Source organism: Nelumbo lutea, chromosome 3, assembly GCF_056320005.1.
Source record: "Nelumbo lutea isolate HS-2025 chromosome 3, American lotus-T2T, whole genome shotgun sequence".
Lineage (NCBI taxonomy): Eukaryota > Viridiplantae > Streptophyta > Magnoliopsida > Proteales > Nelumbonaceae > Nelumbo > Nelumbo lutea.
In genome coordinates, this window is record NC_142686.1 from 76,292,786 (window position 1) to 76,305,632 (window position 12,847).

The 12,847-nt window shown below is 37.3% G+C and overlaps 1 protein-coding gene across 5 annotated transcripts in view; it reads right to left on the reverse strand.

Moving 5' to 3' along the window:
- Nucleotides 1-10,698, reverse strand: part of AIR9 (Outer arm dynein light chain 1 protein) — a 93,431-nt gene extending 82,733 nt beyond the window's left edge. For 4 of the 5 annotated variants that reach the window (XM_088976849.1, XM_088976847.1, XM_088976850.1 and 1 more), the window contains exons 1-10: nucleotides 10,463-10,698; nucleotides 9,182-10,084; nucleotides 8,522-8,593; nucleotides 4,682-4,747; nucleotides 4,011-4,082; nucleotides 3,849-3,914; nucleotides 3,683-3,745; nucleotides 3,510-3,575; nucleotides 1,282-1,381; nucleotides 1,070-1,171 (exon numbers count right to left, since the gene is read on the reverse strand). In XM_088976849.1, the coding sequence (XP_088832975.1) occupies nucleotides 1,070-1,171; nucleotides 1,282-1,381; nucleotides 3,510-3,575; nucleotides 3,683-3,745; nucleotides 3,849-3,914; nucleotides 4,011-4,082; nucleotides 4,682-4,747; nucleotides 8,522-8,593; nucleotides 9,182-10,051 (1,477 nt within the window). In that variant the 5' untranslated portion in view covers nucleotides 10,052-10,084; nucleotides 10,463-10,698. Of the gene's footprint in view, nucleotides 1-1,069; nucleotides 1,172-1,281; nucleotides 1,382-3,509; nucleotides 3,576-3,682; nucleotides 3,746-3,848; nucleotides 3,915-4,010; nucleotides 4,083-4,681; nucleotides 4,748-8,521; nucleotides 8,594-9,181; nucleotides 10,302-10,462 lie in introns of all 5 variants that reach the window. The other variant, XM_088976848.1, reaches the window with a different exon arrangement.
- Between the last annotated feature and the right edge of the window lie 2,149 nt (nucleotides 10,699-12,847).

Below are 12,847 nucleotides of genomic sequence, written 5' to 3' on the forward strand. Positions count from 1 at the left end.
GCTGGTTGGCACCTTGCATCCGTGCACAAATAGTTGGATATCAATTTGCATTCAACATTCCCAAATTTCAACCATATGTTAGTCCAGCTTCCACCAACCAACCGCAAAAGCTATAACACAGAATAAAACAATAACTACACTTGTGTTACAAGGAAGGGTGGTGTAGTATCCAAGGTTTAAAAGGCCTTTGCTGGATTGGGAAACTGAGGATTGTGTGGATTTGTTATCAAAACCGCAATTGGCTGAGCTACAAATTGAAAGAAGAGACTTAAGGTGGTGAAAGGAATCCAAGAATGGAGTGTTCTCTCTTAAATCCTTTTACAGCGCCCTTCCAAGGAATCATGTGGAGAAATCAGAGGCAAAAGGAGTTAGGAGAAATCCTATTCCACCTAGGGTGGAAGCATTTTCTTGGCTAGTTGCTTTGGATAGCATTCTTATGATGGAACACATTCAAAACAGGGGAGTTCAGTTGGCTGGAAGATGCTATTTTATGTAAACCTGCTGAGGAGAATGTGATTCTTCTTTGGTCTCTTCAAAGTTGACATCTTGGAACCAAGAACCCCAGGGAACATTGGCCTACTGCTGGAAAGTTTGGAAAGAGAGAAACAAATGATATTTGAAGACAAAGCAAGAAGAAGAGATCAAGTTGCTGCAATATGTGAAAAAAGGATCATGGATTGGATTTTCATTCTTCCAGAGTTTGAACAAGTCTCAAAGGAGTATCTTGCAATTGGGTTTTAGTATTTATTTGAAATACATTCAAGAAAAAAAAAATTGTATTTGACTATTTGTTCCTTTGGAATGTTTTTTGTTGTCCTTTTGCTTGGAGATTCCTCATCACCCTGGTTGATGTACTCCTTTTCTTTTATTAACAAAATTCCTATTTATTACCAAAAAACATTATGTGAAAACATAAAATGCTAAATTGAGAAAACTCCTCACAGATCAGTTTAAGAGAATAATCTAGCTAAATTACTAAAAGATATGATTATATTTATTGGTGGAATGGTGAATACAGTAACCAAAAAAAGTCACTAATTGTACAATGTAAAACACCAAAAAGCCTCACCAGCTGCAAGATCTGGGCGACAGAACTCCCAACCATCTCTGATGCATAAAGCCGTGTGAGCAGGATAATGCTTGGCAATTTCTATCTCTTCACGTGAAAGATCTGCATATTAAGCATAAATGACCAACTTAATGAAAAGTTAAAAGAATTTTGAGGAAAAACAAAATCAAGAAGTCTCGACCATGTATAATGATGAGTTTATTCCACAATACCTCTGTCATTGAACTTTTTGAGTGTAGGGCCAACAAGCAATATCGAAGCAGCTTCTAAATGAGGCATTTCAAGTATGGGATTCTCCTCTACTCGTAAATGCTGCAACATGTCATAGTGGATAAGGACTCCATCCAAGAACTAACTAAACAATAAAGGTGGAGGTAGAAAAACTAGTATGCTGCATTTGTTTCCTTCAAAAAATATACTTTTTTTTAAATAACTGAATTCAATTAAAAGAAGTACATGAGAAGATGTACATCAGGAAAATAGTAAAAAGAGCCGAACAGGCTACAAAGGAAGAGAACTATTACTAAACATTACATCCAGATGTGCACCAGATTCAGAGAAACCATCTGTGACATTTACAAGAATGGAATATATTTGTTTCAGATAGGATAAGATGTCTTCCATGACGAAAAACGATTTTGTTAAAGGGATGCAATTTCATTATTCAACATTTAATCATTAGAAATTTAAGAAAAGAGTGGGTAAGGAATGCTAATGGGTTGACTCAGACCCCAATCCCCATGTCGCAAACACAGCAAACAAGAAAAAGAAACATGGGGGAGAAAGCCTGAGTTCTTAAGACACTTGTCTTGCAGAACCTATAACCATCCATGGAGCCCACAACCCCATATGATCCTTTGGGTCATTCTGAGAATACCTTATGACTGAGTTAACTTAGGTGGAATCTCAAATTTTAGGAAGATATCAAATCTCTATAATAAGAATAGCAGTGGTATTTTTTTGTCAATAACAGCAGGTGTGTATTTTTTGCAATTTTATTTTCTCGGCTCTAATTCGATTGGGTACAATGTGGATTGTTATTATTATTATGTTTATATACATGATGACAGCATCTCAAGATGTAGAATAAAGAATAAAAATCATTCAAACAGGCAGAAAAATACAATGTTTTCATGACAAGAAGTCACCCCAACTCTTATGAAGGAGAACCAAAGAAGAAACAAAAAGATTACAACTAGACTTAACCATTCAAAGTGTTCCAGAAGTCATCTCCGAGATTTGCTTTGCTTAATCCTTCAAATTCTGACAAAACTAAGACCCACCCTACAATTCTTGAACTGATGACAGCCCCTAACTCTCTGTTGCTTCTCGATTTTCTTTTGAATATTCTCTTATTTCTTTCCTTCCAGATTTCCCAGCGTACAGAAAAAGGAACACGGCTCCAGATGATTTTTACTTTGATGCTTTCATTCACCCTCAGCCAGCAGCCAAATATCCCCATGCAGTCTCTAAGATTCCATCCATCCATGTTGAACAGCTTGAAAAAATAGGCCCACATACTCCTAATGAATATGCAACGGACCAGTAGGTGAAGGATAGACTCCTTTTCAGACAAGCAAAGAAGGCATCTACTAGGAAACTGATGGCCTTTCTTTTTCAGATTGTCTTTGAATCAGGATACTACTTCCCCATTGAGATGAGTCAAGCAAAAGCCTCCACCCTTGGGGGAACTGGCTTACCCCAAACCCCTTTAACTGAATCAGATTTTACCTGATTTCTGGACAAAGCATTGTAAAGAGACTTGACAAAAAATCTTCCATTTCTTTTTCTTTCCACCATCTAGCATCTGGAAGTGATGGGTTCACTTCCACCTCTTGAAGCTTTGCCAACAGCCCCACACATCCCTCTATCTCCCAATCAGAGGTCTTCTGAATTTAGGACACCACACCACTGCCCCAATGCAAAATTCATAGGCGCACCTTTTAAATCACTGTTTCACCCATATCTAAGTAACATAGTGTTTAATATGGAAAACAAAATTAGAGAGAAAGAGAAACCCATACAAAAAAAAGCTTTGCATGGACAATATATACATGTGGACAATTATGCACGCCATAAATTATGTTGCACTTAAGAAGGCAAAATAAAAGCACACTGTGGATGATTAAAGATAATTAATTTGTAAAAGGTATGGACAAAAGACATGCATATCCCTACTAATATATACCACTATAAGAACGGCACTAATCTTGAATCATGAAAATAGAAATTCAATTACTTTAATGATAACAGTTCATAAATTGAAGGATGGACTCAGCTATATGAAATTTCATTGGCACAGAAATTTATTTGTGTGTGTATGTTTGCACATATATGAACGTGTTTACTTAAGAGAAACAGTACATCAACTTATTTCAAATGCATAGCAAGAATAATGAAGTAATATGCATTCTTTACTTAAACCAAGCAAGAAAGCTACCTCAAGAACTGGTAAATGTGGGAAACCCTTTAGAGTTGATATCTTGTTTTTGCTGGCAGCTAATACCTGTGGAAACACCAAAAGGATTGAAATAATAAATAAAGAAACAAAACATATCATAGCCCAAAGAAATACAGACATCAAGGACAAATTTTTGAAAAAAAAAAATAGACCTGAAGACGAGGCTGACTCGCCATTGAAAGAGTCTTTAACCTATTTTGAGCAACTGAGAGAAACTGGAAAACAGAAGATTTTAATGGAAAAATGTCTTCAAAGCCATGGCAATGGAAGCATGGATGCAAATATTACCAATATCACAAAATCTACCTATGATCATACCTCCAAATTTGGAAGTTCAGGAAGGCTTCCAAGTGATGTGATTTGATTCCCAGCAAGATATAGTTGCTGTATTAATAACACATATCCCAGATCTTTATGCACAGAAAAGTTAAACATGTAACATAAGCCAGTCAAACACCAGAAGTAGAGAGAGAAACAGACCTGTAAGACTTTGCAATTCTCAAGTGGCTCAAACCCAGGTCCTTTGAAATCATTGAAACTCAAATCAAGAACCTAGAAAGAGTTATCTCAATCAGCCACTAAACTATAAATTTGTAAATATAGATTGGGAAATGTCATCCCAAAAATGCAGAAGCAGAAATAGGGCTCTCAATGGGCCATGTCGGAATTGGGACAGGGTAGAACAGGAACCAACCTGACAAGATATATCAAGGAACCAGAACCGAACCAGACCCTACAAGGCCTGTAATTTTAGACCCAGAACTGAACCGATCAGTTCTCAGGACAATCAGGTCTGACCCGATGGACCCGACGATTATAATAAACCTGCTGAAAATATTATGCATTTAATATATATATATATATATGTTAATTTATTTAATATATATATTTACCTAACATATATAATTTATTTAATATACATTTAATGTGTATATGATTATATATGTGGATCAGGTCGGGTCTGAGTCGGTTCAGGATTGAGTAGAACCAATTCCAAACCGACAATAATTAGGACAATGGATCAGGAACCAGAAGCAGCCCATCAATACAGATCCTGGAACCAGAAGCATCCAATCAGTTTGGGTCCATCGGGCCGGACCCTGCCCATTGATTATATACACATTTATGTGAGGTAAATCATGGAAACAGACCTTCACCCGCTTCAAAATCTCAATTCCTTCCAGAGATGATAAGAGATTGTCCCTGAGATAAACAAACTGCAGCAGAAAATTATTAGCATGTAGAAAAAGAAAAAGAAATACTATGGCCTCAACTATATCTGGAGACATTGATAGGATGAATGATGAACCCACCCCCCAGGAATTTGATTGCTCAAAACTCAGAAATCGCAACCTTTCAGGAAAAAAAAAGATTCAACAGTAACAAGAACACAACCTAAAGTGGCCATGTAATAATGCATTATGAACTTGAAAAGAACTATCAACTAAAAGAGGTCTTCAAAGCAAATTCTCAGAAGGAATGAAGACCAATGTTTTGTATAGGATTATGCGCTCAGTCAAGAAACTGTATTTGCTAATGTTGCTCATTCATTCATCCTAATAAAATATATTTTCAAAAGACATTTAAAGTTATAAAACCTTTTTTATAGGAATTAAGAATTTAAGACCCTAATATGGACTTGTTTGGGCTAGCCTTGAGGGGTTTGATCCAAGGTTCAAAGTATCAATACGTATCAGCCGATATGTATCATATCAGGAGCTTCCCGATACGCCCCTGCAGAGGGTGTATCGAGGTTTTGACCGGTTCAGGAGGTGGACGGACCTTAAACCAGCCCCTCTAAACCAGATTTAAAAATAAAAAAATTACCATTACAGCCCGATACGCCTCTACCGGTGTATCGGGCATATCGATATTTTGAACCTTGGTTTAACCGGGTCTGGGGGTGGAGCCCCCAATGCAGCTGCTAAGCACACACACAGAAAAGAAAAGAAAAATGCACAATCTTTCAAAAGACACACGCCTAGGCTGAAGCACAAGGCAGACCAGGTGTATGCGTTTTGAAAGTGTTGCACCTGGGACCTAGACAAGGCACATAACCTAAAATGTGCCTCGCTTATGCGCCTAGGTGCACCTTTTAAATCATTAATGGACAGTGACATGGGAGTTGAAATCTAACATATATGCAAAGTCTGACTCAACAAGATGAGAAAACATGGACTAATGGACACAAGACACATCTATGGAAAAGTATATACTATTGAAATAGTTCATATTTCTTGAATTCTGACATTATATACCATCAAAAGGGACATGGCTCTTCTGGGGACACATAGTATAGTATAGTATATACTATTTCAATAGTATATGACATTATATACCATCAAAAGGGACACAGGACACATATTTCTTGAATTCTAACTTCACAAAAAAGGATAGTATATACTTTTCCATAGATGTGGTCTCTAGGTGTAAAACATGGACTAATGGATAGATATCTGCTCAAAAACATGGACTAATGGATCCAACTGGGAGGTGGTATCTAGGTGTAAAACACAAGGAGGTCTTGGGATTGGTAATTTCAAGAAAAGGAACATGGCTCTTCTGGGGAAGTGGTTGTGGAGGTTCTCTTTGGAAAGGGATAAATTGTGGACTAAGATTGTGGCTAGCATTCATGGGTTGGAAGACAATGGTTGGGATCCTGGAATCTTGGCAAGGGCTTCAGCTGCTTCTCCTTGGAAATCCATCCACAATCTGCTTCTAGTTTTCTCCCCTTGGATCAGGTATGGTCTAAACTCTGGTAACCGAATAAATTTCTGGGTACATCTTTGGGTCGGGGATTCTCCTCTGAAAGACAAGTTTCCTTCCTTGTATGCTCTTTCAGACTTGAAAAATGAACCCATTTCTTCCTTCTTAGTCCCTTCAGCTTCCACTTCAGGCTTTGGTTGGAACCTTGGCCTGCGTAGGGCAATTAGGGATACGGACTTGGATAGCCCGGTAGCTCTGCTAGCCTCCCTTGAGGGTGTCTTCCTAAACCCTGCAAAGGAAGACACCAGATTTTGGACCCTTTCTAGCTCTGGTACATTTTCTTGTGCGTCTTTCTTTGAAACCTTAACTCAGCCTCCTACCCCCCTGGGGTTGTCCTTTCCAGTTAAGGAAATTTGGAGCAGACCTATTCCTCCTCGGGTGGGGTTTTTTTGTTGGGAATTTTTCCTAGAAAGAATCAACACTTTAGACTTACTTCAAAGAAAGAGACCCAACTATTGTCTACTTCCTAATAGATGTGCTCTTTGTAAAGCTGATGGGGAATCTGGCTACCACCTCATGGTCTCTTGTAAGGTTGCTAAATCTGTTTGGGAGTGGGTTTTCTCCCGTTTTGGGCATTCTTGGTATCCTCCGGAGACTATCCAAGGTTTGTTTTCTCCTTCTTTTTTCAGTTGGCCTAAGAAGCAAGGGAAGACTATGTGGAGGTGTATTAGGGCAGCACTTTGTTGGTTTTTGTGGGAAGAAAGAAACTCACGCATATTTTCTGACAAGGAAAAAACTTTGGAAGATTTGTTAGATCGAATCCTCATAAGAGTGGTCCACAGGCTAAAATCTTTGGAGTTGTTTTCAGATTGTCCTATGAATGACTTACTAAGAAACTGAAAAGAGATTGCTTTCACTGCTAGATGCAAGAGGACTCTTTGTCCATCCTGGTCCCCTCCCCCCTCGGGCTTTATAAAGCTGAATTTTGATGGCAGCAGTGTAAGGAATCCAGGGCCCTCTGGGATTGGAGGAGTCTTCAGGAATGAGGAAGGGATTGTTACTGCTTTATTCTCTAGCCCTATTGGAGAAGGTGACTCTCTTAGGGCTGAGATCCTTGTAGCGCTTAAAGGAATTCGAAGAGCAAAAGATCTAAATGTTAGCCGTTTGATTCTGGAAGGTGACTCAAAGGTGGTGGTTAATTGGTTGAAGACAAAGGACAGTGGTTTGTGGAACTTTAACAATGAGAAAAAACAGTTCTTATGGTTGGGTAGGGACATTGAGATTCAGTACAGCAGGATGAAGAGGAGTGCCAACTCATTTGCGGATGGGTTGGCCAAGCAAGGAGTGAATAGGGAGGCTGTTTTTTGGGCTAGTTTTTAATTTTCTTTGCTTTCCCTATGTTTTCTGTTTTGGGGGAGCTAAGTTATTTTATCTCCCTTTGTATTCTTTTCCCTCTATTCTCTTAATTTAATGAAGTTGATGTTATTGATCAAAAAAAAAAGATGTTGTGTTTGTTACCAAGTAACAAGTGATATGAAAATGGCATCTTGTACAACATCTGTTCATTTATGCCAAATAATGCTAGGAAAGGAAATGTTACATAGAAGTGACATCAAGAATCCATGGAGTGTCAGATTGTGGCGCATGCCCAACATGGAGACATCATCCATTTAGGATAGTCAATGCAACATTTTTTATGGATAGCAACATTTATTTAATGCTTACCACGTTTCCTTTTCTAATAAATCATACCTACTAATTGAAGTGTTCCATATGAGAGGAGGGCTTGCAAAAGGTAGACAATGGTTATCTGACTTGGGGCCTTTAAACAAAGCTTCCTCTATTTCTAAGTTACAAGATTTTATGGGGGGAAAACATAAAAAAGCTAGCCTTGGTGACTTTGCAATTCTGTGCTAAAACTGAGGTCAATTTTAACACCCAACTGAAGATCAGAGCTAAGCATCAAGCAACCAAGGAGACAAAAAGCTTCTGGATAATCTAGCATGCAGTTGAAGGCATTCATAAGAAGAATAGACAGGTGCAATGGCACACAAAGCCATGCCCCCTTAGGTTTTCCATCATGCATAAGTATATATTGAGCTAATCATCTAACAAGTAACCCCTTACCCCTCCAAGCATCAATGCACCTTTACATTTGTTTATAACTTTAAAAAAAATTATAAAAAAAAAAAAAAGATATTATTAAGAGAAATGACTTACAAGGTAACCAATAAGACAGCCAAACAGAGAAACAGCTACGTCAAGAAAATGCAAATAAGATTTACCTCTAAATTGTGTAACAAGTTCAACCCGCTAGCTGTGAGACTTCGAACTCTATGGCCTCTAAGATCCAGCCTCTAAAACAATGAGAAAGAATATCAAGGGGAAATTTTTATTAGTTAAAGGGGAAAAAGAACCTTCTCACGACAATAACCACCAAAAAACACAAACAAAAGAAGCAAATAATCTTTAAAGTGTTGTATTTCACCATCATAGTTGAAAATTCGAATTTGCCTCCGTCAAAGAAAATGGCAATATACACTCGAAGAATCAATAAAAAACATGTGCATGAAGGGTAATAACAAAAATATAAAAATTCTGTTCAGAGCCTCCTAACTACAATTAATAGAAAAATTATTCCTCCTAACGTTTACTAAATTCAGAGAGTCAAAAAATGTATACCCATCGCCATGGATCCAAAGCAAGACTTATGATACGAAAAAGCAAAGAAACGCATACCAATATCAATTTCAGAACCTAATTGATCTGACAAAATTCTTAAACAACCAAACCATAGGCACTAGACCTAACTAAAAAAATGGATCAAACAAGGGGACCATAATTGCAGATTCACCTCCTTCTTCAAACCAGCAGAGCCAGAAACCTGATCAAACCTATACACAGAGTAGGATATCACCTAATAAGTTTGCAAACACAGTGCTCACCACATCATCTCCAGCTTTAATCTCCACCTGTGGGAGCATAATGAAACGAGAATCCCGGCTTTCGGGAGTTGATGCTCTTCTACGTCCAGATAAAGAAGATCCCCTGTCTACCGATGATGACAAAGACCCAAGCTTTGACATACTGGTAACCGAAGGTGAACGGGCTGATGGAGAAGAAACCTTAGAAACAGTCTTCCTAAGGGTGCTGCTGCCACTACTGTCCAAGGATGAAGAAGGAACCTTCTTTGCAGAAGAAACCGATAGTGACGGTCGAAGTGTGGGCTTTTTAACAGAATCTTGCTTGCTGGCATCGGATTTTGGTGATGCTCTTGAAGTCCTAGAAGTAGGTGTGACTGGAGATGCCTTTTTCGTCTCAGAAATGTTCGTGGCATTCAGTACTTTTGTAGTGGCTGCATTCGACGCTTTTGTTGTAGCTGAAGGCAACGAAGCTCGTCTAATTTCGGTGGCTGATCGCCTTAATGGTTCCGAAGCAGAAGATGTCGCTCTTCTTCCTGCAACGGAATTAACATTCTCCTGCCGTTTGGTTACCCATACCCACTGTTTCTCTGTCAAGCCTCCAGTGCTATTTCTCCTCTTCAATGAAGCTGCATTTGAACTACTAATAGTAGGCCTAGTCAGAGTCGATTTGACCGCATTTGAACTCGAATCAGAAACTCTCGTTCCATCAACTCTTTTCCTGCTCAAAGTAGTTGGCCCTGAAGCTTTGGCTACCGTTGTAACACCCACTTTTACAAGTTTCGAAGATTTCGTAGCACTTTCCACTGAATTAACAGAAGAGTTCAACGACTCCGAAGTTTCAGGTTGAGGCTTCACCACATCTGCGCCGGTATTCACTGGCGAACCCTCCATTTTTCTCTAAAAGCACTATTTCTCCGCCCAGTTCTGCAAGAAAGACAAATAAAAGAGAACCTAACCCAGCTTCAATAAAGTAATCCCTAACCACATTTACTCAGACTCAACAAAATCAAGCAGAACCCCACTCAAAACATCCGAATTTACACCACGCAAACCGGTTCCGAGTCCAAAAGTCCCAAAACTCCCAGTCCCAGCATTCACTTATGAATGATAAAAACGAATACTTTTCGCCAATTCCATAGATCTGTGAAAAATCTCGAAGAAAATGCAGGTTTCTGAACTAGAGCCCGAGTATGTTACATCGATCTAACTAACTCAAGAAGAGAAAACAGAGTATCTGAAGCAAAAAAAAAAAACAAAAAAAACAAAATGCAACAGAAACAGCGAATACGTTGTCGATCTTACCTTCCAGTCTTCGACTCACTCTAGATCCACTAAGCTCTCGCGAGGGATTAAATCATTGCCAGGGCCAAACAGTAAAAGTTGTTACTCTACGCTGCAATGCACGAGTACAGAAATGATAAACAGTACAGAAGTGAGAGAGAGAGAGAGAGAGAGACGGAGAGAGAATGTGTGTCTCTAATAAGACTTCTGTTGGCTTTGATATGGACTATCGTCTGAAAACCTGCTTATTTCAGTCCAGCGTCGGCCGCACTTTTAAAAAAGAAAAACAAATACAAAAAAGTGAAAAACAAAAGTGAGGTCAGGGGTAAAAAATCACTCCGCATCAAATTACTGTAATATCCCTGTTTGTTTATTGGTCTTTACTTAATTTCAAGGGCTTTCTGATAACTATAGAGGTGACCATTCTACTTGTTATGACAAAATTACCCTCCTCCAAGGCTTACCGGTCCCACATTTTATATGTCTGTGACTCTGTGAACCAAACTGAACTTGCAAGATTGGGGATGTATGGGAAGTGTTGCCAATCTACGGTCAGGATTGCAGATTTGTCATGATGAGGGATATGCAGGGGTATTTTAGAAAATTCAAAAAATTTTGTGGAGGGAAAGGGGATATTGCGCACGGAATCTGCCGTTTACAATGTAACGGTCCAAGGATACCAAAAAAATGCCCCTCCATTAACAAAATAGCCCACGGTTGGTGATTGACTGACTGGCGACTGCTTGGCTGCCAATATTTTTTTATCATTTCTCGTGAGGTTACGCGAGGTTCATGTAAAATTTATTTTCCTTAAGCATCAGTTATTAGATAATTAGATAAGTGATACTCATGTTGGTGAATAATTTTCTAGTGAAAGTTGTCTTATTAGATAATTAGATAAATTTGCTTAATAGTCATTATTTTATATACATGAGAAAAAAAAGAATATAAATAAATACATTTATTTAGATGAATATTTTTGAAAAACATTTACTCGATTAAGTAATTTCTCAAAAGGCAAACCGCGCCTTAAATGATTAACTCTATGCTTTATTTTCCTAAAAATTCAAGTATGTACTTTGCAAAAACGTTGTTGAATCAACTACCATGTCCCGACCAGCCATTGAGCTGCACATTTGGAACATATTCTCATCGATGATAAGTGAGATATTCCCAATGTGCGGTTTTAATAGCCTATTTGAAATGTTTTGTTGGTATTATATATTTCTAAAAAAAGTCAGCTTCTAGACAAATAAGAGGAGATTATTGTCATTTATGCAAATGAGGCCGAATGCAATTTCATCCCTTACTTTTTGATACTAATAAGTGTGTACATGCTTTGCTTTGAACATTATAATTTTATATGATGATAATTATAATAATAATATATCTAAGATTTTCTATAAATTTTATGTTATTTTTTTGTTTTTTATTTTTAAATATATTCAAATTGCAAAACCCAAATGTGGTTGATTACATAATCAATTGCTTGGTTAGATTATTCTTTTTGTAGTATTTTATTTTTTGGATTTTTTTATTTTGTTCATTTATCAAATAAATATAAGATTTAAATAGAGGGAATTGAATGAGGTGAAAAAGAGTAGTAGTTCAATTTACAGTTAAAACCTTGCAATTAAATAGAGACTAAATTCAAAAATAAGTATTTTAGTTGTTGTTTTAAAAACCAAACCAAACTAGGCCATCAAACTGTTTGGCTTAGGAATCGGTGAGGTCACCAATTCTATTTTGGCCTTGAGCCGCTATTTTACACACACACACACACACCCAAAAAAAAAAAAAAAAAACTATCGAAATGGTCAAAGAATTGTTGACCTTGGTGGTTTGATCGTTAAAATGTTCGACCTAATTAACGGTTCTCGAGTTGCTTCAAATTAATTCTATTTTTTGTTTATTTTAAATATAAATTAGAAAATATAAATTTTGAAAAATAAACTTCCATATATCATAATCTTGTTCGATTATTCCCAATGGCCAAATTTAATTAGAGTTTAAAATTTTTTCCTTTTGATTTTGAGTTTTCTCCTTTATGTGATTCTTTTTGTGTTGTAATATATGTATATGTAACAACTACAATGAATAAATCAAAAAATCGATGCAAGAGGCAAATTATTAAATACCTCTTATATTCAAATCTAAAATACAACAGTGAAACAAACAATATGAGATATGAGATAGAATTAGAGATATAAAAGAAATGTATGAAGAGGGCAAACAATGTTATAACGGTGGTAATGATGAATATAGAGATGGTTATTGATGATGTTTTCGTTATCTTCTTCTTCTCTTTCTTTTTTCTTACTTATCAAGCTTTAACCAACTACCTCATTCTCAAAGTCATACACTCATATCTCATAATAATGTATGTATATGGTGGACTTTTAACCC